The sequence below is a fragment of the Haplochromis burtoni genome, unplaced genomic scaffold (genome assembly GCF_018398535.1).
Source record: "Haplochromis burtoni strain Fernald_Lab_line unplaced genomic scaffold, NCSU_Asbu1 Contig_66, whole genome shotgun sequence".
In the NCBI taxonomy this organism is placed as follows: Eukaryota; Metazoa; Chordata; class Actinopteri; order Cichliformes; family Cichlidae; genus Haplochromis; species Haplochromis burtoni.
In genome coordinates, this window is record NW_024582427.1 from 216950 (window position 1) to 241864 (window position 24915).

General features: G+C 40.9%; 1 protein-coding gene across 2 annotated transcripts in view; it reads left to right on the forward strand.

Moving 5' to 3' along the window:
* LOC102313948 (rap guanine nucleotide exchange factor 6) overlaps positions 1-24915 on the forward strand; it is a 136406-nt gene that overhangs the window by 24913 nt on the left and 86578 nt on the right. Inside the window, exons 2-4 of one of the 2 annotated variants that reach the window (XM_042221410.1) lie at positions 8476-8546; positions 9483-9539; positions 13957-14040. In XM_042221410.1, the coding sequence (XP_042077344.1) occupies positions 8476-8546; positions 9483-9539; positions 13957-14040 (212 nt within the window). Of the gene's footprint in view, positions 1-8475; positions 8547-9482; positions 9540-13956; positions 14041-16862; positions 17296-24915 lie in introns of those variants that run through there. The other variant, XM_042221411.1, reaches the window with a different exon arrangement.

A 24915-nucleotide genomic window follows, 5' to 3' on the forward strand; every position in this document is an offset into this window, starting at 1 on the left:
AAAAAAAAAAAAAAAAAAAGGAAAAAGAACTGCAGCTAAGATTATAATAAAGGCTCAGATTTTCCGTTCCTGTGTGTGGCAGCAGTTTTGTGTGTGGCTGTTTGGCTTGGCTGGTAAGTGGAAAAAATGGCAGCTGGTGCTGTGCTTTCTGGGTTAGACTCTCAATCCAACCTCTTGCTTTTCTAGGAGGAGTAAAGAAAGGGAGATGCAGAGCCGGATACAGAGTCACAACTTATTGGTGCAGTGCTTGGAAAGTGTCAGAGTGAACTTGTTTTTGCATAAAGTGGTCATGCATTGCTGCACATGTGGCATCCTTACAAGGAGACACGGAGTGAACCATTCTGCAAAGTGGGATACTTAACCCACCGTGTTCATATCTACTTTGTGCGTTTTGTTTTTAGGTTCACAGGTTTTGCTGTTGATTCGACACATAGTGTAACCTCCGCTGCCGCCGTCCCCGCTTCCTCCCATCGTACGCCTGTATCCATAACCCGCTCCGTCAGCAACACCACGGCTGTCGTCACCAGTCTTTTTATGAACCCGAGTCCTCAGTTTTCATAGTGTGGAAACTCTCTCGATCAAGGACTCTCACTGTATTTGTTTTCAGCGCTCACGCTCGCGTTGTGCATTAAATGATTTACTTCATATTCGTATGAGTTTTAATTCTGGAGATTCACACTGTGGAGAAAGCTTTAAAAAGAAAAAAAAGGTATTTGACTGTTTTTGTGCCAGCTGTGTCAAGCCCTTCTCTCCGACTGGGCTTTTTTCCTGAAAATAGTTTCTTTTGTTAAGTCGAGGAGAGGCTGAGCCGTGAGCAGAAAGAGGGGATTTGAGATCTAATTGGAGCAAGTGTGCTTGAAACCTCGCACCAATTCTGCCAGTGATAAGGGCGCACCGCACAGTGCAGCCTAGGATTATAGGGGAGCTTCTGCATTGTATGAATCATGATCCATCCTGCCTGGAGTCTGGTATCATAACCACGGGATTACAGTTGACCTTACAGGCACTCAGGTTTAAACCATCAGAGCTTTAGCAACATTAACGCCTTGAGCCTTTAAATTTGTTCTAAGGAGATTGCGCAGCTATGTAAACATTTGTCAACGGATGAGGTTTTGTTAGTTTCTCCGCTTTGGGTGTTTGATTTGATTCCAAGTGTTGATGTTTTATCGAGAATAATCGTGTGTCTTTCTCCAGTACCTTACAATAAGAGCCGTTATAGCTGACATACGTCTGAATCATAACCAGCAGCATAATTTTTGTATTGTAAAATCAGGGTACTTGAAAAATGAATTGGATCATCTGTTTTTGGTTAAGACACATGAAGTTTTTGGTAAATCCCTAATGTTGGATATTGCTGATCTGCTGAAATGGAACTAGTAGACCTATTTGTCACAAGTTGGCTTTAAGACATAAAAGATTGAAGTTTTGTCTTTACATAACAGACAACTTGGCATCTTAAGGGACTTAGTTTCTAGCACCTTGTCGAAGAAACCCATTTATTCACATGTCTTTAGTTAAGTCTATAAAAAATGCCAAAGATAACAGTTTGACAGGCATAATGTAGTACTTTTGCACCAACAGGGGGATTCCCCATGCTAAGATAGCCAAAAAGACTTGGCGTGTCTTAGCGTGGTGTCCCTATTTACAAAAAGAATTTTGAAGAAACTGGACAAGTGAAGGACAAAAGAAGCAGTGTTAGGCTTAAAAAAACATCTACAGCAGATGAACAGCATCTGAAAGTCGTGTCCTTTGAAAAGAGGAGGGAAAAAGTGCAGCAAAAATATGACACGGGACCTCTGAGAGGCACTTGGCCTGTGAGTTGATCCATCTACTGTTCACTGAAGCCTCAGAGTCAGTACTAGAGAAAGGGTGGCTGTCAGAAGCCATTCTTTAGAAGGGAAATGGGGGGGAAGCTGAGGTATCCAAATTACACAAGAACAGGACTGACAGTGAATGGGAGCTGCTCTTTTGGTGCAAGTAGGAAATTTCTGACAGTGAACAAAACAATAGGCAATAAATTACTGGACTTATTTCCCATTTTCCTGGCAAAATATAGAGAAATGATGGGTAGCTCAAGGCTTTTGGATTGCACGGTAGCTTACAGGAGAGCACTTGCATGAAACGACCATCTCATGCAGCTCCTGACAATTCTGCTAAGGCTGTCACTGAAATTGAGTACTTCTGTTTGAACACTAGACTTGACCCGTTTCAAGTGTTGAAACATGTAAAAAAAAAAAAATTAAATTAAATTCCACTCCCCACTAACGTCTTTGTGCTCCTAGTTTCTAACTGTTTTGCCTTATCTGGGCGCAGTGTTGACACAGAGTCTTGGGGAGTTCTGTGTAATGTAAATGCTCAGGGCTGGTTTTGAATGCACAAAGTTAGCTAAGCTGTTTGTTCTTGCAGCTTGAATGGAAGCGTTGTATCGTCTACACCATCCTCTCTGTGTCGGTGACAGACGCGACCGGCATACTGTACATTCTGGCGGAGGCGAGGGTGGGCTGGTGGCTGATTGAATCCTTTACAGAGGCAGCCACTGCTGGGAGCAAAGACCCGCTTCCCCCTGAAAAGTGACATTTAGCGAAAGAATCTTAACCTCAGAAAAATGTTTGGAATAGTTTACTTACCCCCACACGGTCACACCAGCTACTTTGCATGTTATCAGGTTTTTTTTTTCCAGCTTTAGGCATATAAAACATGCCTCATCAGGAAAGAGTCTGAAGCTTCTTTTTTTTCTTTCCTATATTGCCTGCATTTTCTTTGCCGCGTGGGAGTGAATGCATATAATGGATTCTGTGTTAATGGGCCATCTGTTGATAAGACAGGAGAAACGTGGTGGGTTGGACACCACAGGGCCTCTGCAGAGTCCTGCAACAACTTGCTTTTGTATGACTGGCTCCAGTTCTGTCGCAGCTTGTTCATGTGTGAGACATACTTTATTCAGCCGCATGTCAAAATGTTAATTTCCTGTCTGGGTTACAAATACCTACTGTCACTGTAATGTGTGGTTTAAATAGCCTCAAAAGATTTGAGCAGATAGTCGGGGTCTATCTATGTCGGCGTTACACATAACATCATGGCCTGGAACAAGCTGGTTTCACTTATTCTCTACTGCTGTAATGTAATGAAATAATCAAGCAACATCTTCATTAACATCAAACAGCTCTTTTGACATCTGGGAGGATCTAACTAATCCTTCTCAGACTAGTTTCAATCTGGGGAGATGTGCAGTATCTGTTGAACCAAGTCTAGTCAGTGCTGAGGCGTTCTGCCAGAAGGTGGCAGCAGCAGCACTGTAGATGCCTGATTGAAACATGTCTGTGCACACCCTTACACAAGCAGGTCAAGTGCAGAGTGCCGTGCATCAGTGATTAGCTCTGTGGGTCAGCTCTATTTGTCCTATTGTTAGTTTAAAAGTCATACAGCTGCTCATTTCTGCAGCCAGTTGGAGAGCTTGCATCATCAAAGAGTGGATTTTTAGTATCTTTGAAAAACTGCTTCTTCTCCTCTTGACTGATTCTTAATAAGTGCTTTGAAGGCATGCAAAGTGTCAAATAAAATATGGAAAATGGACTTCCCATTACAGCTGTGCATTAAAATCATTCCTCTGAACCTCTAATACTAGTGTTTAGTTGGACCTGTTCAGCTGCTTTTAAACACAAATGTTAAATCAGCCAATCACACAAAAGCAACTCGATGAATTTAGACATGTAGACGTGGGCAAGGTGGTCGGTAAATGTAGTGAGACGGTGGAGATTATGGAACATGAATGAATGGGAATATTAGACAACACATGTATAATCATAGCATCGTTTTGATTAAAAAGGTGATTTGAGCCTGTCACGTAATTCAGATGGTGTATAATCCAGAGGAACTCGGATGGTTTCCGTGTTTTCCAGCGTCTTATTTTGACTACGTCAGGCAGGTTTGAATGAAAGACTGCAGTCTCAGCTGGGGATGAGTTAATGGATGTTTCCGCTGAGATGGCGATGTCTTAATCACAGATGGGGTCATCAGGCCACACTGTAGGAGCCTCTAGGGAGGCCAGGACAGAGGTCAGAAGTCACTGATGAGGTTTGCACCGCTGCCCTGTGGTGTCATGTGGGAGGACACGGCAAAAACAGCAAAGCTACAAGCCACGTGGGATATAGCTTTGAGGGTTGCACGTGAAAACTGGTGAAAACCGGTAAGGAAAAGCCAATATTATTAGAACAATCGCTGTGGGCTGAACTTGAATCTTTTCCATATTAAACAAGATTTTTTTTCAAAGGGGGCTTTTTTTTTTTAATCGTTTTGAATGTTCAATTGAATTTGGTTTTATTACTATGTTCCCAAATCACAGCAGCAGTTGCCTTAAGGTGCTTTAGATTGTAAGGTGAAGGCCCTACAACATTACAGAGAAAATGCCAAAAATCAAACAACACTCGTTGATAAAGCGCTTTGCGACTGAGGGAAGGAAAAACTTAAACAAGAAGAAACCTCTGGCAGAACCAAGCTCAGGGAGGAGCAGCCATCTGCTGCGACCATCGATTTAAAATTGAGCGATTGTTGTTTTTTGTTTTTGTTGTTCAGGCACATCATAGCCTGAGTTCAGAGGAATGCAGTGTATGTGCATACTGAGAGCATGGAGAGAGATTGCCAGTAATCGCATTACTTTTGTGTCTCTGGGAGTCCACAGGCTAAAACTGCAAAGCGGAGATCGCATCCTCAGACATGCGCATGACTTCTATCTATCTGTCTGGGTCTATTGATGACCTGGTTTACACTAATCAATACAATCATGAATGAATCAAGGGCATTTAGTTTCATGGCTGTGAGTATTACTAGTAGTAGTAGAAGATTCACAGTGTCCAGTGTAATAAGGCTGTTTGTAAATAAATGCGAGGTGTCCAGAGGAGCTTTACAACAGAAAACTAACCCAGCGCATTTATCATTACGGAGTTTCGATGGATTTAACTGAATCTTCCGATGACCCAGGGACTACATTTTGCTGAGCTGTAAGCCTTTGTCTCTGGGATTCTACCAGCATTTAGTAAGACTTAGAAGAAAATCTAACAGCTTCCACAAAGTTTACACATCTTTGAATTTAATTCAGCTTCTTATCTTACCTTGTAAAATCTACCAAACGCTATCCATTATATATAAAAATACTTTTTTGTACTTTTCCCTTCCTTACAGATAAATGGGGGAAAATCCTTTCAGTAGAACTTATGTATAACACTTTAAAAAATGTTTTAAAGTGGAGGAAGACTTCAAAGAAATCTGCTATCATCTGGGTGGGTTCTTCTGCAATAGCAAAAATATTCCCAAATTAATATGCAGGGCACATTATTATGCATTTAATGGTATTAAGGCGTAACCGAGGAAGTCATTATCAAGCAGGGGTGAGGTCGGTATTGAGGCTTGGCTCGTAGCTAGCGCCTCAGGGCTGCATGTCCTAACATACACACTCCTGCTGTACGTACACACACGCATGCTCAGCAGCATGACAGCAGTGCTTACTGCAGCAGTTTGTTGTGCTCACTAACCCAGTTAACTGTGATTTGAAGTCAATACAGTTCCACTTTCTCACTGCTGTGATCTACGCTTTTCCATGTCTGCTGTCCGCTCACTGTCTCTCAGTAAATGGAGGTTTCATCTCTCCCTGTAAATGGCTTTCCAGGTCAAGCCCTCTGTCCATCACAATTTTCCTCTCAGACGGAGATAACTGTGTTTCTCCTCAGGGGAGATTGTGAATGCCAGGTTTTGACCCATGAGTATTTTAAGCACAGTTAATCAACCAGTGATAGCCAAACTGGCAAACATGCAACTGGTGGGTCTACTTTTTTTTTTTTTTTTAACCAAAATGTAAAATATATATCATATTTAATGGATGGGTGTTGCAGAACTGGGCAACTCTTATCTGAAGGTCATTTGGCTGGAGGATGTATTCTGCCAGGTTCGTCTGTCTGATGTTGCTAAAACCACCCTGAGAGAAGCAGTCAACATGATTTGATGACATCATATTATGGATCAAATGTAGGTACCCGATTTAAGCCCTTGGATTGCCCCAGGTTAGGCAGGGGTCTCCTAACAACCTTGAGACATTTCCAGATGTCAGGCATTCACACAGTAAGCAGTAGAGGAAGCAGATTGTATTATATTTATTTCAGACATTACTGGTGACAAGTTATTGAATGGTTTTTACTGCAATAATTCAGAACGTGCATGGGACAAAGCTTGCAGACAGGGATTCACCTGATACAGTTTATCACATGACCTCTCGTCTCAGAACTTCTGCCCCCCTCTTGTTTCAGCCTTCCTCTGCTGGTCTTTTCCTTTTGTCTGGCTCCCCTTCTCTCCCTCCCTCCCTCTCTCCTTTTGCTCGCTTTCTCTCTCCTCTTCCATCTCTTTCACCCAGACCTTCCTTCCTTCCTTCCTGTGATAGACCGAGCTAACAACACATCAGCAGTGTTTTGGCCCATCGCATTGAAGCCTCCCCATTCCCCAGTGTTGTTGCGTGCTTCCGCTGGCTCCCACTGCTTGACTCAATTTACCGGCACACACCAGAGACTACAGTATTCTTTCAAAAGAACTATACTGCTTCCGCTTTTGGTCTTTGTCTCTGTTGTGTTGTTGCTATGATGCTTCAGCACTGTCTGTTAATCTGCTCACAAAACTGTAATGTTCAGTCTGCTCAGATTTACAGTGTCGTCACTATTTGATGTAACATAAACACCTTTCAGTGTTCATCGTGCGATTTTTACATTGTAAAATATCATAATATCTGCATTTATTTTGGAGAGGATTTACTTTAAGATGCATGCATAAAAGTTTTGCTTCACAGAACATCGCTGACTGGAGAGAAAAAAACAGGAGAGAGACAAAACAGTGCATTCGTTTTTTGTTCTCTGTTGACCTGTTAGATTATTACTGTAGATTAGATTGGGGCTTTGAAGCTGTCCCGGTTTTTTTGTGTGTGAGTATCCTCACTGAACTGCAGCTGGGTTTTAGCTTTGCCCTGAGGTGGCAGTGAGCTATCATTTTACACTGTTTTTGTGTGGCCTAATGTTTAGTGGAGAAATTTAGAGGTGCTTGTACACAAAGTCCTTGTCGAAGCATTCATGCTGCCAGGAATTGTCTTGGTACTGGCGACTACCAATGACTCAGGAGCCATTTGGGATTTAGGCCAACAAGACCAACCAAACGATTGGGATAAAACCTTTTTTTCATTTAATGTCACGTGGACATAAAATCTGCAGTCAAACCTGATAAAATGAGTAAAAAGCTGCCTTTCTTCCACTGTATGTCTTTTGTTAAAGGGGAGTTTTTCCTTCCCACTGTCACCATAAGGGGACCTCTGGTTGTTCAGGTATTATTGTAGGGCCTTTACCTACGCTATATAAATACAATAGAATTGAAAGGAACAGAATTCAACTGAGTGTGGAAATGTTGCCGAAAATAAGCTTTAGGCATTTCCCCCCTGTACTTCTACTTCTACTAATAAAGTTGTACAACATTACAGGTTTATTCAAAGCGTCAGTCCAAACATCATCAACATCTCTGCTCATTTTGCTAACCCACCCAGAGCAGCAAGCAAATTCCATGCTAATTGATGTTTTGGATAAAAGTAAGTCAGGAAGCGCAATAAGTACACTTATGTGCATTTTTTTTTTTACTATTTACAAGCCTGTATGTCTGTCAGAATACAGCTGAAATCTTACTCACCTCTGCTGTTGCATAACTCTTCCATAGATTTCTATTCAGGGTTCTGAATAGAAGTATATCTATATCTAGTAGGCAGATATTGTTACTAGAAAGGCTGTTTCCAGTTGTTTTCAGGCCTTCTTCCAACATCAGGGTGACAGCAGGGCAGTAGTTTAGGCATTTAGGCAAAGTGTATTTTCACACAAGTCAACGTGCTAATTGACAATGTGTGTCTGTGTGTATCTAACCAGAAAACTGTGTCCTGACCCACAGAAGCTGCTCCCACACACACACACACACACACACACACACACACACACACACACACACACACACACACTCTTAATGTTTTGTCAGCTGGTCTGATGGAGTTCTATTTTTAGGCTGTGGTAAGATATATCTGGGTGTCTCAGTGCTGTCATGTGCAAACACAAGTATTACGCCTGTCTGTTTGGTTGCAGAGCATCAGTTTGACGGACAGCATTTGGCGTAGTTCAAGTGGCTTCCATCAAATCACAGCACTAGATGTGATTTACACCATTTATACTCACTCTAAACAATGAGCTAATCTTTTAAAAAGCTTTCGATTCTCAAGCACCGTCCCTGCAGTTTGCAGTTTACACAGACTTGTTCTTTAATACACTGTAAATCGTTTGAAAATACAGTACAAACTTTTTTGTCACTAGATCGCATGTGCCACGTCATAGTCTGCAGAAATAGTTTTTAACTCTTGTGTATGTGGAAATGTGAGATAATCCTCAGTAATGGTTTCATTTACATCATTTCCAGGACCTGCATACCATCTACTGCCACCTCTACCACATGGATGTTCTCTCACACCTTAGAGAACACCAGCTAAGGTGAGCCACTTCCATTTTACCTCCAAACTTAAATAAATAACATCAAGTTTCACTCAACGCTGACAGGTGAGGAGCCAGTCCCAGTTTCAGTATATAACATTATCTTAATAGTAGGCTTTAGCCCTACGTTTTACGTCAGTTGCATTGAATTGTTATATTAAGCACACCTTACCAAAACAGGTTTTTACACATTGTTTCTGCAAATGTCTTTTTTTCCCCCAAGATGGGTTTTCGCCATCCTGGCCACCTTTCATACCAACTTCAAGTCAAGCTTCCTTTACTGATACCAAACAAGCTTAAGTGTTTTTCTTGCTAGTTTGATACAGGTTAAGCAGGAAGTGCATTGAAAAGTGATTCTGATTCCTCAACTCCTTAACCTAATTCACGATGGTCCTTTGAAGAGGAAGACATCCACGTACCCACACGATCGGCCCATGTAATTTAAAAGGCTCTAGATCTTTGTTAATTGACAGAAATTGAGCAGTTGATCCTGATAAATGTCTGTTATGCTAAAGTAAAAGAAAATCCCAAACTTTAAGAAAAAAAGATTAAAAATAATTTCATTTCCCTTCTAGGGATTTTAGGTTGGCTGTGGTTAAAACCACTTTCTGGGGCAGCTTGTAAGTGTGTGAGTTTCAGGGACATGCAGAGACTCACATAGCCATCTAAGAGACTATCCAGTTTTCAAGATAAGGCATATGTGACTTGAATGTATAAACACCAAGTTTCACTGACCAGGTGCAGAGTTGTGCTTTAGAGAAGCGGGTCACCTTAACATTTTACGCTGGCAGCCAGTAGTAATTGTGCCTGAAATCTGGGAACTTGTTGCTGCCTGAGAAATACGTGTGGATGCAGCGATGGATTGGAAGAGCCAGAAAAGTCTAAGCTGAGGTTTTAAATTGAGAAAATGTTTACACCTGTTTCTTTCTCTCTCAGGTCGATGTGCACGTCTGCCAGGTATGAAAAACATGAGGCTAACCACATCCTGTTCTAGTAAGTACATGTTCTCGCTCTTAGCAGGAAATGCTGTTATTTACCTCTCCATCTTTGCTCTCACGTGACTATCAAGAGCTATGATCTGCTGAGTTCATGCACTCTTCTATGTGATTGTCTTCTACTGTGTTTCACATTTATAGAATACTTAACATTTACACTTCATGGCTACTCAGAAAAAGGTTTTTCAGTGTAAAGATGCTGGTGGTGGTAGGCAGTGTTTGCACATCTCAGTTTCAAGGTTTTGGTTCAACTGCTGAAAACCACTGGCCTAGAATAACAGTTCCTTTAAACAGGTGCACTGGGGCCCATTAGCACAGCACATAAACATTATATGACGAAAAGCTAAATGCTTCTCCTCCTTTTTTCTAGTTTTTTATTATCCAGATTTAAAACACCAATCGCCGACAGCCTGCCCTCTCTCATTTTTTTAAAAACATTTTTTATTTCCTGTCATGGCGTTGTGTAGAAATAAATACTGCAGTGGTTGAGGCTGATGGTTAATACAACTTGAGCATCATATACAAGGTGGATTTATGGGAAAGCTGGAGAAGTAGGAGGAGAGAAAACAAATGAGATGAACAAGAGGCTCGTGAAAGCAAAGGTAACAGGATGATTAAATGAGGACAGAGTTCACAGCGTAATGAACAGAGGTGATGAGAAGAGGAGGGAGTAGCAAAGAGTAAACAAAAAGCTTTAAGGAGTTATATTAAAATTTGAGGAGTGCATGCCGAGAAGGCAAGAAAACAAGAGGTAAATATGCTAAAGAGGAAGAAGGAGGAAGGGATAGCAATGTCAAGAGGGAAGGGAGATGACAAATGAATTGAAGGCAGGAGTGAATGAGCGCAAAGCAGGAGAGGAATGTAGAGGAAGTGTGAAAGATGGAGGGAGGACAGAGACAAATGAAAGGATGAGGGCTAACCTTCACCTGTTATTAATGTATTTTCATGCTCACCGGAATCACATTAAGCACCCTGTGGTTTCATTTAGCACCAAATAAATACACAAAACACTCTCTCTCTGATACACTCCATTGCCTCTCTACCAGAGGCTTGTCGTAAGTGCCTTAACCCAGACCATGTCCAATTAGTCTTCTGTTACACACACACACACACACACACACACACACACACACACACACACACACACACACACACACACACACACACACACACACACGCTAAAAAGGCTGCAGATGAAAGCAATCAAGGTCTCTGCAATGAAGCCGCAATAAAAGTTACTAATGCTACCCTCACCCAACAATGCAAAAATGAATCTCCTGTCTGCTTTTTAAACATAATTATTTTTAGGATACCTGCTTTCTTGTGCCACGCTTAATGAAAATTGATTGAAAAATACCAAAAGCATCAAATGAACAACCTGCGGAGGAATGGATATGATGCAGATGAGATTAGGGCTGCACCAAATGATTCTTTTTGTCCAATTTGCCGATTGTCTCTCGAATGAAATCAACAGGGCCAGAAAATTATTAAAAATGCTCGAGGTTTCTTCAGGGGACAAAACTCAATTTACCATGAAATAAAGCAAACAATATGAACCACTGTTGTTTTCTAAGCTTCTGTGTCACACTCTCTCCTTGTTTTTGTTTTTTTTGTACCGCATTGGCCATTCTTGCTTCCTCTGTAGTACAAAGAGATCTGCTCTAGTTACACAAAATGCATCAAATGTACCAGATCTCCCCAAGCTTGTGTTGGGGAAATAGTGAGGCTCATGAAGACTATGAGCTGCACAAAGATAAAAAGAAAACGCATAAAAGCAGATCCATAATAATTTTCTGGCCCTGTGCGGATTCAAGTGAAAGTTGAATCCAAGGCTGTTCAGAAAGACTAATGCAACAGTTACAGTAGGGGAAACGGTGCCATGGCCAGAATTATTGCAAACGTGTTCAATTAACTTGCAGTCTTGTTGCTTTTAAAATGGTTGCTTCAGAGACAGGGAGCAGGTCTCTGACAGCCAATCGCTGTCTTCAAAGTGGCTTTGAAGACAACAAGATGGCCCTAAAACTGCAACAAGACCGAGTTATTGTGTTATCAATGTAACATTGAATGGAGTCAAGTTGGCAATTGCATGCAGTCTGTTTCTGATAATATGAGAACATGAGAATTGCCTTCTAACCTCATATATATGAATCAGAGCCATAATGATTTGCTGCAGGGTGGGAATTTCACTGCAAAATTGCTTGCCAACCTTGACTTTTACATATTAATATAAGTAGAATACAATCAGTTGGCAATCAGTTGGCAACCAGTTGCGTCGAGTGTCCAATTGCAAACACACCCATTGCAGATGTGCAATTATTATTTTTTTGATACTTTCTTTTTATTGTTTTTCTTTAAACATTATAAAGGGGGGGGGGGTGTAGTAACAACAAAACAGAACTTAAAAATAAAAGTAATAAATAAAAAAAAAGAAAAAAAAATTATCACTGACTGACCCACAATAGCTACAATGTGTTGGCAGTCTGTCTGCATTTAGAAATTAAGCAGCATTTATTTGCAAACTTCAGCAACCTGTCTGAAACTGATTGTAGCCAGTCAAGTCTGATCACAGTTGTTTGGAGACAAGTTGCCTTCCACCAGGGGATGTGTGTAATCTGCTTAAAACTGAAAGTGATCACACATTGGTTGGTGTTGCTCATATCTAAATTTGCTTGGTTCAGACAGAAGCTGACATGATAAGTTTGGCTAATTAATGCTGAAAACCTGACTGCATGCATTTGTACCAAGGTGCTTTACAGTGAACACATGATCCATGCTCTTATTATGTAAACAAATTTTGGGCCACAGAGTAGGACATTTAAAAATTCTTTTATCATTGAGGTTTGTTTGGTTTTTTTCAGTCTAGCCAGCCTGCAATTTTTATCTAACCATTTTTTTTTTTGTTAAGCTGAGTTTTCTGTATAAATTACTTTTTTAAAGCAGTTTCTTTTTGAATATAAACTCCAGCTTATTAATTTTCCATAGTCACCACTTGCAGATGAAAAATGTCTAATTAAAATGTTATAAATAAATATAATCAAAGACATTTGCAGAAATTCTTGTTTTAAATGTATATCGTACATCAGACTGTCGTGTGTTTTATGTTTTTATAATTCTTCACTCAGTGGGGCATCTTTTCATCTGCACTCTTCAAACAGTGCTTTCTCTCTCTCTGTTTTTTCTACTCTCTTCTTTCATATTCCCACCCACAGGCACAGATACTGTGTTTTATCCCCTGACTCCCCTCTTCATCTATGACTGCATCTACGCTTGCTGCTGACACGAGCACCCCGTTATTGCGGAGTTAATTAGTCTTGTGTTTGGCGTTATTGGATATCATATATACAGTGTGCGTGGAACAGCATGGAAAGTCACACAGCACATATTTGAGATGTGTTTATTTTTAGGTGAAATAACTCTATATTGCAGCTTTTGTAAATGGCAGACACGATTGTCAGACTTGCCAGTCCTGATGTTAATGGATTATCTCCATCTCACAGCCATGCCACATCATTATGATTCTATAACACTTGACTTCCTAAGAATACATTGATGCTAATGCACAATTCAGCGTTTAGCATTCAAAGTGCAACTGTGCTTTATATGCTCTCACTCTTGAGTTCTGTAGACAACACTCCTGCAGTTTTCAAAGCCTTGTGGGGGAAAAAGTTCCTCAAGTGTCATGACTTGTTTCAAATTTTTTATTTTTAGCCATAAATATACAAGTTGTCTTAGCTCACCCTTTCATAAAAATTAGCAAAACTGTACAAGCTTGTGTAGGACAGCCTTGGTTCTTCACTGTTTAGCCAACATGACTTGTCATATGATGTCTACATTAGAATTATTAGAATTATTCCCCTTTGAAATAGCTTTTATACTTTTTTTTGAAGAGGCAAATCTCCAAAATTAGAGATCTCAAATTAAAAGTCTACCTCTTTTTTTCAATTTGTTTTTTAAAGCTTCTCCTTTCTATAGGATACATATGAAGTTTATATTTTTGTCCTACTCTCTATGCTATTTAAATGCTTTCTGTGATGTCTTATAACAACCCCGGTGAAGGCCACAAGCTGAAACAGGTCATTCAAATTCTACAAGTATTGCCGGAGGTTTAAAAACCTTCAGACTTTATGCTCTTCTGGAGCAACTCCGTGAAGTACTTCATGTACTGAACGAGCCTCTGCCCTTAACTGAAGAACTTAGAAAACCAAAGTAAAAACCAAAAACTGCCAAGCCCATTTGAAGAGTCCAGGGAAAACCAATCCACTTACCTTCAAAACGCACCAATTTAATTAATTTGTATTCGTGAAATGTAACAAAAGCTCTGAAATGATGTTGAAGGTTCACATGGTGTACACTTCAGCCTTCAATACTAAACCATTTCCACTGGGTTTGACACGTGCTCTTTCTCTCTCTTGCAGCCCAGACACCATTGCTACCTGTTGGTACATCCTGCTCTCAGGATCGGTCTTCGTCAAGGAGCACATGTACCTGGCAAGGTGCTGGTATGTATCACTCACAGAAGAGAAAAACAATGTGATGGGGTGAGACAAGGTGACGATCAGTCTAGGGGAGATAAGGTGGGATTAGATATTACACATCCGCACTCCATATGACTGCCACCAAGATGTCTGTATATATGCGCCTCCATCTTTACGCTAGAAAATGGAAACGGCAGAGCTGTGATTTATGAAAAGATGGCGCCTACTGATATGTAAAGGAATCGTTTGTGTATATGTGCACACACAAAGACACATACTTGTATATCGTGCTTGTAATTCTATGTTAAACAGCACAGAGCAGATTCCTTTTTCCAAGCCCCCTGCTCATGCAGTTACAGCTCTGTAGATGCTAATATGTTTTTTCTGTTTTATCTGTGGAATGGTTGTTGTGTTGTTGTGCCCGGACACAGGGATTTCTGATTTTCCACTCGGATATCTATCAACATTGTACAGTTCTAAATTGCTGCTCTTTGGCAGGGAGTTGCTCATGTGTGTAACACATATTATAGTAATGTACATCCATAATGGGCATTATGTGAAATCAAATGGGAAAGTGCTGAAAAATCATTTTGAGTCTATTCTGACCTAAGTACAGAGCCAAATATAAGAAAGAAAGCTTGCCGGTAGTCCGTCAGTGAGAGATTAGGTTTTATATCTGGGCGGAGATTCATCAGTAACATTTGTGATTTAATAAGGCCATATCATATAAAAATGTCAAGTCCTCCTCGTCTTTAGAGCAGCCAAACTGCCAAAATAAATTGCAGTTCTTTACACAGAGCCGTTGCACCTGTTTAAACACTGGAGCTGATGGTAATAGAAAAAGCTGTGACAGCAGTTGCTGGAGGCCGAGCCTTCGCTCCATGTTTACCTTTCCCTCTGCTGTTATAGTTGGACTGAAACAGAAGCAACACATGCCAGAAATGAAAAGGAGAGGACAGAAATATCTAACCCCTCCAGAAAACCCAAAACAAAACAAAAAAAGTTCAACTTTTGGTTGATTGCTTTATCTCTTAGACTAGGCTAAACATACTCATAATCACAGCACTTAAATAGGATCATACATTCATATGTTTCTTGCACCTCTGGCATCAGTCTGTAGTTTTCCAAGCAATTCCCTGTAGTTTTAATGATTATTTACGATGTGAAAACATTTCAGAGTTGGATGAAAACTGTAAGGATTCCATTCAAAAGCCCATCCTCCATCCTCTGACCATTTCTGCCGTCACCAAAAAAATAAAAAATAAAAAATGGATGTGACAAGTAGGGCTGGGCGATACGGCCTAAAATCCATATCACGGTATAATTTGAAGCACGTGCGGTAACGATATATATCGCGATATATTCTTTTCTTCTGTATAACGTATTTTACACACTATAAGGCACACTTAAAATCCTTTAATTTTCTCAAACATCGACAGTGTGCCTTATGTATGAATTCTGACCTCGAACCGATTTTATGTGGTACACTGCGCATAGAAATCTGTCAAAAAATGTTTTAATACCACTTTGGTAAGCTATGAAGGCGCATCGCTTGATGGATTGCCAGAGCATTACAGCTGCCGTAGTCAGGAGCCTCACGCAGTGTTGCCAACTCCTCAGTAAGAAAAATCACTATTGGCTAACCGAAAAGTCGCTAACTGACATCATCGCCTAATTTGCATAATAGGTCATGCTAATGTAATTGTAACCTACGTTGTTGGAGAGAGAAATAACATTGAAGAACATGGAAGAGAAAGTGAGTTAAAAATGTCCATTGAGATCGAATGCCTGCTTAATGTATTTCTGCATTGGCTTCAACCCAAAACGCTAGGTCCATGTTTTATACTGGGTATTGCGCCACCGTGCTGATGAAATAAAAGCATCAAAAATAAGTTAACAGCTATGGCAGAGAACCTTAATATGCACGTGAGCCAAAGTCAGACACAAAAACGTGATTAAAAATTAATGGTAAAAAAACCCTCTATTTGTATAGCGCTTTTCTAGTCCCTAAGCGCTTGACATATCCAGTCATCCACCCATTCACACACACATTCACACACTGGTGATGGCAGCTACATTATAGCCACAGCCACCCTGGGGCGCACTGACAGAGGCGAGGCTGCCGGACATTGGCGCCACCGGGCCCTCTGACCACCACCAGTAGGCAACGGGTGAAGTGTCTTGCCCAAGGACACAATGACAGAGACTGTCCAAGCCGGGGCTCGAACCGTCAACCTTCCGATTACAAGGCGAACTCCCAACTCTCGAGCTACGATCGCCCATTAGGAAATGAAATTACTAAAAGTCCTGTTAACAAATATTAAAATGCTTACAGATCATCTTTCCGTCAAGTAAATGTTGCAGCCTTTGCATGACATAGATTAAAAAAAAAAAAGCTATCACTAGCTCCAGCAACTTTTGTTGGCTGACTGTTACTCAGAGTGTTGGCATAGTAAGCAGAACTGAAACCTCAATTCAACAGTTAGTGCAGTTTCTAGTTCTTTTAATTGTAACACAAAGCGCCAAGTGACCAACTGTGACAGAGAGAATTGTTGGACTAGTATCAATAACGTGTGTGTGTGTTTGTGTGTGTGTGTTTGTTTGTGTGTGTGTCATTCCACTGTGGCCCAGTTGATAACATAGTGAAGGGTAGGATGGGGGGTAGGTTGGTTGACTGGAAAGGACTGGAGGGTGTGTCTGTGTGTTGGAGTACGAGCAGCAGCAGCAGGGGGCTTGGAAGGGGTCACTGAGAGAGCTAATAGGGTGTGTGTGTGTGTGTGTAAGAGTGAGAGAGAGAGTGTGTGTGTGAGAGTGAGAGAGTGTGTGTGTGTGTGTGTGTGTGTGTGTGTGTGTAGGAGAGCAAAGAATGCGGAACCCCTGGCAGAGCAGTGGATGGCCATGTGTTCCTGAGCAGCCTGCCTGCCTGGAGCCCAAAAGCACATCCAGGCAGGAAATGAGCAGACTACACACACGTGCACACACACGCGCGCACACACACACTGACAAATAGAAAGCTCACTGGAGCCAGCGGACAGACAGACAGAAGTGAACAGAGAGAGAACACTTCTCCTTTAGTTTAACTAAAAGCCTCTTCTGCTTTCTTTCTGAGGAAACTTCTCACTAGTTCACACTCTGGAGTACAAAACAAACACACTTGGATGTAATCCTGGATTATCTAAATAATGAACTGTTCTCCCCTCCTCATTGCGGATAATATGTTGGATAATATTTCACATACAAGGAATCCAAAGGAGTGGACCCCCTGTGTTCCTGATCCTGGTTAGTAATGTTAAAGCTTTTTGTTATACACTTGCTGTAAGGCGACGGGGATTTCGGGGGTAATTCTGGAGTTTTTTGTTTTTCTTTTTCAAAACTCCCTCGCTATTTCTTTACGCATTCTTCAGCCCAGCACGCTTCATTTCCTGCCTGCCTGCCATAGTTTAACCAGCTGGACAACCAGGCTCTCCCTAGGGCACTGTGGCTTAGCACTGCTCTAAAAAACACGCTACTGAGTCCTGTGTGTTTTCATACATATCTACAATGGCTTTTTTAAAGACAGGCAGTCCTCTATTCTCACATTGCCAACACCTTTAAACAAGTATGTTGACTAAAATAGAATATGTAGTGCTTTTTTTTGTTCTTTTTTTTTATACCTTTGAAAAAAGCAGAAAATTCAGTTTGTTACTAAACTCGTCATATATAAAACTAAAGATACGGAGCAAAGATTGTCCCCATTCAAAAGTGAAACATCCAAGTAAAATATTCAAAATTATTGGTGAGATTATTACAAAATTTCCTATTTTTCTTGTACTTCTTCTCCTTGAGTTCAAAGAAAACTGCTCACTTCTCTATGTTTTCTGGAACATTGCTGTCCTAGGAGGAAGTGAAAAGTACAACAACATCACACGCAGCAGAGGGATGAATGAATGTTCGTTTTGTCGTTCCCTAAGATGTGGAGGAAAAAAAAGTCAATCGCTGCATTGGAGTTGAGCAGTAGCTGTTAATGGTGCTTATTTAATTGTAATTTTTCTAAATCTGATATGGATACATTTGAGGTCACCCTTTTAACTGATTGCTGATTTCCACATGAATGTGTTGTGATGTTTCTGAATGACCCACTGGATCATTACTTGGAGTACTTGGAGTCTGTCTTTTGGTGTGCTGGTGGTCTCGCTGCTGGCCAGCTCCTCTGACTCATAATCAAAGAAGACTGAGCTGTCAGTGTTGGCCAACCAAGCACTAAAAATGAGAAGAAAACCAGTCGGGGAGACTGAGAAGTAGATGTCTAAGTATGGTGAACTGTGTCTTTACTGCTTGTCATTATTACCATGGAAACTTGGGTGCCAAATGGGCACGGACCTCTGTTGGGGTTTAATTAACGCATTTCTTTCAGACTTTATCAAATTGCGCACTCGGAGGTTGTTCAGAATAACATAGCTTGTCGGTTTGGAAGTTTGTGGAAACTTTTCTGGATTCATTTACACACCTGGCAAAGTTGTATGTGAGACTGCAAAAGTATTAATCAGTCGAATTGGATAATCAGCGGGCCTCTGCCAGCTATGGATCTGTTTAATCTCAGAGCCCAGTGACTGAATAGCACAGGTAGCTCACAGTGAGCGAATGTGCGTCATGTCCTGCCCTTCCTACCCTCCGTATATGCCGTACCCAGGCACCAACTTTTGTCTAAGCAAGAACATTTCCACTAGTGAGAATACACGTAACATGGAAAGACTTGTTGCTTTTGTCCTGCACTCATTTTTTGAATACCTGCATACTTTGGAGGGAGCAGATCATTTTTGGCATTCTTCGGAGGCAATAATACCACGTGAAAAAATGCAGCAGGTCAAGCCTGGCACATCCTACATTGTCATCAAACACAGATTTGAATCTTGTCAGAATTCTCTGCATTACACAACAACTTGAGCTTGATTTATCATTCTGTGTTGAATCTTCTCAAAGCTTGTGATGTAGACTACGTGACTGGCCGACGCCAGCATGGAGGAAATGATGGTACACAACATGCCAATCAGTCATTGCAGACTGCGCAAGTGCAGCATGTAGTTAATCGTCTCATCATCTCAAACCGCAACTTTAACGTAGGCTCAAAAGGTAGAGCGCATCGTTGACCAATCGGGAGGTCACTGGTTCAATCCTGTTCTCCTCGAGTCTGTGTGTCAGTGTCCTTTGACAAGATGCTGAACCAACCTTCTCCTGATGCATCCATGAACATGTGAGTGTGTGCATGGTAGGTTAGAGCGCTGTAAATATACTTGAAGTGTTCAGTAAAACTAAAAGAGAGCTATTTGCTATTTAGTTAATATTGTTTTTGCACTATTGAGAATGTTGTCGGTTTTTCCACGCTTCAGACAATAGACACCTCAAGGTGTGTGTGTGTGTGTGTGTGTGTGTGTGTGGTCAGTTCCTATACCAGCTGTCATGGTTTATTGCCCAGGGCACTGCAGCTGTCACTGAACCTGTTCTCAGCTCTGCCGACAACTTGTTTTTGCTGGAAAAGGAGGGGAGAGAAATCATCACCTGCTGAAATCCAGCAAAGGCACAGCCTCAGTAGTTCGAAGGGACGAGATCTCCCTTCCAAAAAGGTGAAAGAGATGATGGGGATTAAAGTTGATTTATTGTAGAAGTACTCCCCACTTACTAACGCGAGAGGAATTTATTGTTTAAAGCTTTTGTGAAAAACCAGTGCCTCGCAGACATAATACATTTCCACCCTTTAAAATGCCATACAGGTTGGTTATACTAATGGTGATTTCTTTAACAAAGTGCATAAGCATTTGGTGTCTGTGGATAAATGGATGAATGGATGGATGGAGCATTGAAGCCTGTCATGATAAATTGAGGCAGATAAGGGTTTGTGCTGTGTGTAGTATTATCTTTAGAACAGCATACATCATACATTAATGCTGCATACATTATTGATGCTTCTGCTCCGTAATTGCAGGAATGCATCTGAAAGCTAATTTCCTGTCATGACATCATGAGTCAATGTCAGTCTGATATATTTTATGGAGATCTGAATGAGATCCATCTGTTCACACCTCTAAAATCAATAGGCTACACCACAATTCTATTTTTGTTAATATAGAGATTATTATTGTTACAAGAAATGAACATAAATTTCATAAAAATGAAATAAATGCATAAAAATGTCGTTTTTAATGCATCTAAAAGGTTATATTTGGGAATTTGGAATCATCTTGCACTTTCTCTACTTGGACAGTGCTGTACACATTTTCTTATAACCGCTGCATTACTTAAGCCATAATAGCCAAGAAATTTTCACTTGTTAAAAACTAGTTCTAGGTGTTTAGTTTAGACCTCAGTCTAAATTTGCTTTGGTTGCTAGCAGGTTGCCGTGATCTCCCATAGTTTATTTTAGATGCCAACTTGTTTGCAAACACTCACCAACTGCTTGCTGAGGAGAACAATGAAAAGTGAGACTTAAAGCAGACTCAAACTATTCGCTTTCAAAGTAAAAGTTGCACCCTTTGAAATGTATTGGTTGCAGAGGTAAGACAGTTTTTATTTTGGAGGCGAATCTTCTCCCTTTCTCCTTTGGTTTGCACTTGTTCAGGTTTCACCACAGTTCAGCGTCTTCAATGCAAACCATCAGCTTCTATTCATACAGACATAAGAGTAACTACCCAAGAATTAGAGTGCAGCGAGACCTTAACTACCGCAGCCCCACACACACTAGCATTGTGTGGATAAATGTTTGGCGCAGCAGTGTTTGTCAGCATGTTTTGGGCTTTTACCTTGTAAGACTGAAGGCTAATGTTTGGCCATAGTGTGGTTTTAGAAGGCTGTCTAATTTCCTGTGTGAGGCACAGATTCACACCAAATAACAACAGAGCATTATCACATTTCAGTTCAGTCAGGGCAGCGGCATCATTTGGTGGGTACAAATATGTGCGCCCACACATAACCTCGGTAACTCGCTTACAGTTGACTCAAGTTTGTTTGGCTCTTGTGCTCTTTGTGGAAATGCAGTAAGATCAAAACCGAAGAAAAAATATTGAGCAAGCGAACACAAACACATAAAGCACATACAGTATAATGCTGTGGATGTGAAGGGCTGAAATCTTTTCTCCTTTAGCATCAAACTGCAGCTCTCCTGTATTTCTCTGGCACAACCTGTCTCTCTGCCCTGCGCGCACCCGCCCACACACAGTGAGGAGACAGGCTTGGCAGGCTTTGTGTAGCGCTGACAGGGACCAGGCGTCTCGCCTCAGTGGAGTGCAGAGAGATCCTGTCAGAGTCAGACTGACCTCCAGGCTAAGGGCTCTGAACAAACTCCCTGCCCAGCTGACTGCATTCCTCATTGGGAACAATTGAGTTTATACTCTGCTGGGAGCCACTCTATGGATAGACAGTGATTTTGATCATTTGTGTTTGTTTGCTTATTCCCTTGTGCGTTGTCGGTTTTTGTTTTTCTAATAAAATCAGATCAGAACATCTAAAGAAACAATACAGATTTGCAGATGTGAAAAAAAGAACAGTCTGTGGTGTGAAACAATTTGGGGAATGTAAACTGGACCCAGTGGTCAGGCCCATGTGTTGCGTGGCATTGATGGACGAGGGCAAACCCTCTGCAGCTGTAGAAATGCTTTCTGCAGCAGATTTGTGCCTCTTACCTGCGGGGAGGCACGAAACGGCTCAAAATCACGAGAGATGAACAAGAAAGTTTTCTATTATTAATTGATCCAAATCCAGTAAACAAAGATGCAATGTGCACCTTTTCAAGGCATGCTTTGAACTTTAAAGCCCTTCTCCAACTGTCAGCACTATATAAATGCTATTAAAATGAGAAAATCAATAGAACTGATAATGGGTTTTACTGGCCCCAGACTCACCTGAACAGAGCACTTTATGAAAACAAGAAGTGCCTCATATTTTCTAGGCTTAGTGAATAATTTAGTTTTCTATAGAAAACCTAATGTAATGCTTTTGTGCTTTAATTGTGCTACCAAAAGAAAAAAGTGGCCTGAGTGTATGCGACAGGTACGTGCCAAATAAATCCACACACCACTATTTTGGCCTTTTTCAGCTGCTAAGAGAGAGGTTTCCATGGAAGTGGCGGCTTCCTTCATCTTTTGTGGCTGTAGGTTTGTTTCCTCCCTCAGTGTTAGGCACTAAAGGTTTGGCTTCCACTAATATATCCTGGAAAAATCTGTTTATTAGAAGAAAAGCGTGATTTAAAAAAAAGTTTCTATCATTAGAACGCATTACAAAGACAGACTTTTATGTGAGGCCTAAATTCAGAGTGTTGTTTGTGTCAGTAAGAAGCTGTTATTTAAGATGTGACTAGATGAAAGTTTTCTTTTTTCTTTTTTTTTTGACTTGGAGGAAGCAAAGACCGGCAGTAAAAGGAGTGAAGGAAATGATGAAAGGGAATACAGAATGAGATGAGGAGAGAAGGGAGGAAAACGGCAAAAGCAAAAAAATATATAGAAAAGAGAGAGACGGAAAAGATGGATTTGCCTTTGGAAAGGAAGCAAATGAATAAAAACAGGAAGAGCAATATGAAGTTAAAGGGAATTATTTACAAGTGGTATAATATGGATGCAGGAAAAAAGAAAACACGGAGTCATTGGAAGGGTGAAGATGATCAGAAGGGAAAGGGGGTGGAGGTGAAGCACAAAGAGAGATGTATTAAGGAAACAAGAAGGATATGAGCGAGGAAAGCAAAAAGCTGCAAACCAGATGGGCGCCACCGTGTGACAGTGTGAGAATGAAATCGGAGAGGAGTGAAAGTTTGTTCTCTCCCAGCTCAGCACGCTTCCATGATTAAAACCAGCCTCTTCCCCCTGATCCTCAAACAATGCTGAGGCACCACTTTTAGCGTGAAGACGAGTTTTCAGTGCAGCGTGTTCTCAGGATTAAGCTCACACACTACTCACACACTTACAGAGAATATGTGCCAACAGGAAGCTTTCAGCATCCATGTGATCATAATGATGAATCCATTTAATCATCAATTCAGTCTAGACGTCAGCATGAAGATCCATCAGCTGCACGCAGAATGTAAATGGCGGCTGACATGTTACAACGTTATAACATCAAAGTCAAGTAGAGTTTATTTGTAACAAAGGTTTCATTGTACCAAACACATCCTTAGTCATCTCCATGGAGAAGAAAAGGCCAAACTCACCCACGTGGTCTCGCCACAGCATCAGCTGCTCCACTCCTGCTTGTCAGTGGACAAAATGACCCAGCTGACTGCAGAGAGACTCACACTGTGGAAAAGCTGTTTACTTATAACGGTGTGGTTGGCCTGATCCAGATTGATCTTCTGCATTTAGCTCTTTTTTTTTTTTTCCTAATTGACAGAGAAGCACAAAAGTTCTGCGTCCATTATAAGAGATGTAAGCAGTCTGTATGCTTTCTCATTAACATACACTGTGTTTACACTTGTCCTGTGTGGTCAGATCACTCAGTACAAGTGTAAACAACCACCAAGATCCGAAGTAATTTGATCGGTGTAACCACTCTGCAATGTGGCCTGGGACAAATTTGGCCTGATATAACAGAAAAAATACCATCAATGCACGATGTGCTGGTACTTTTCTAAGAAGCGTAAACAGAGTCTTATTTATTTCTTTTTAGTCTCTCTGTACCTTTAAATGTATAACACAAATGCTTATTTAGCGACTTTCTCTTTTCTATCAGCAGTTGAACTTTTGCCACAAACCACTGACACAACTGAACTGCTAAAACCCATCTCACAGAGTAGTGAGACTAGCTTTTACATTTTCCTTCTAACTGCAGTTGAAAGACCTAGTGGCACGCCAGATTGGGAAGCTGTTACTTCCTCAAGTCAAGGACTTTGAGTATCTCAGGGTCTTATTAAAGAGTTGGGGGAGAATGGAGTAGGAGATTGACAGACGGGTTGGTGCCGCATCTGTTGTGACGCTGAAGATTTACTGGTCAATGTACGTTCCTACACCCACCTAAAAACACGAGGTGTGGTTGTATAAGCGGTGGATGTGATGTCCACCTGGGGAGAAACCTCAGGGCAGATACGGGACATGCTTGAGAGATTATGTCTCTCTGCTGCACCCACAGACCAAACCCAGATAAAATGGATGGATCAAACTGGAAATCTGTTTTTCAAAGCTTGCATAGCTGCTGACAAAAACCCACTGGGGTAGAGCTTAATGTTTTCTATTATTATACTGTCATTATAACTAATTTTAGCTCTTCTACCACACGCAGTGAAGTGAGATGCAAAAGAGTGTCACCAAAGGCGCCCCATCAGTGGGGTTGCCAGCTAGCGTCTACTGAGAAACTGTCATTACACATAAAATTACACAAAGCTGTGACTGCCCTTCAAAACTGCATTGGAAGTTGTTTTTATTTAATGTCCAGAGCTGGTACTAACTGAGAAAAATGCTTCAAAATCATGTATAAAGAATATTCACACATGGATTGGGAAGGGATTAATCAGATATCAATAAAATGGTGAAATTATTATTATTATTATTTTTAAAAATCATCTTTTGCAACAAAGAAAATTTGCTTTTTCTTTAAACATGTGAAAACTGTAAAACTGGTCATTGCCTTAAACTATAATTTGACATTCGATCTCTCACACTATTTCCTTTTACATCTCATGTTGGCCACAGCTATTTCTGGCACACTTGAGTTTATCTGGTTTGAAGTATGTGTGAGGTGCACACATTGTCACTGCACATTCTTCTGCCTGCTTGTTTCTGTGACGTGTGCAATTTTATTTGTGTATAAAAGTTGTATTAGATTGATATAAGGTCAGAGCAAAGCTTAACCACAAACCGGGTCTAGCACAAAATTGCTGTTGTAAATTCATCGGCCTGTATTCCCGGTACTGTGTCTGTGGTCGGGCAGATATGATCGACTGCGTCT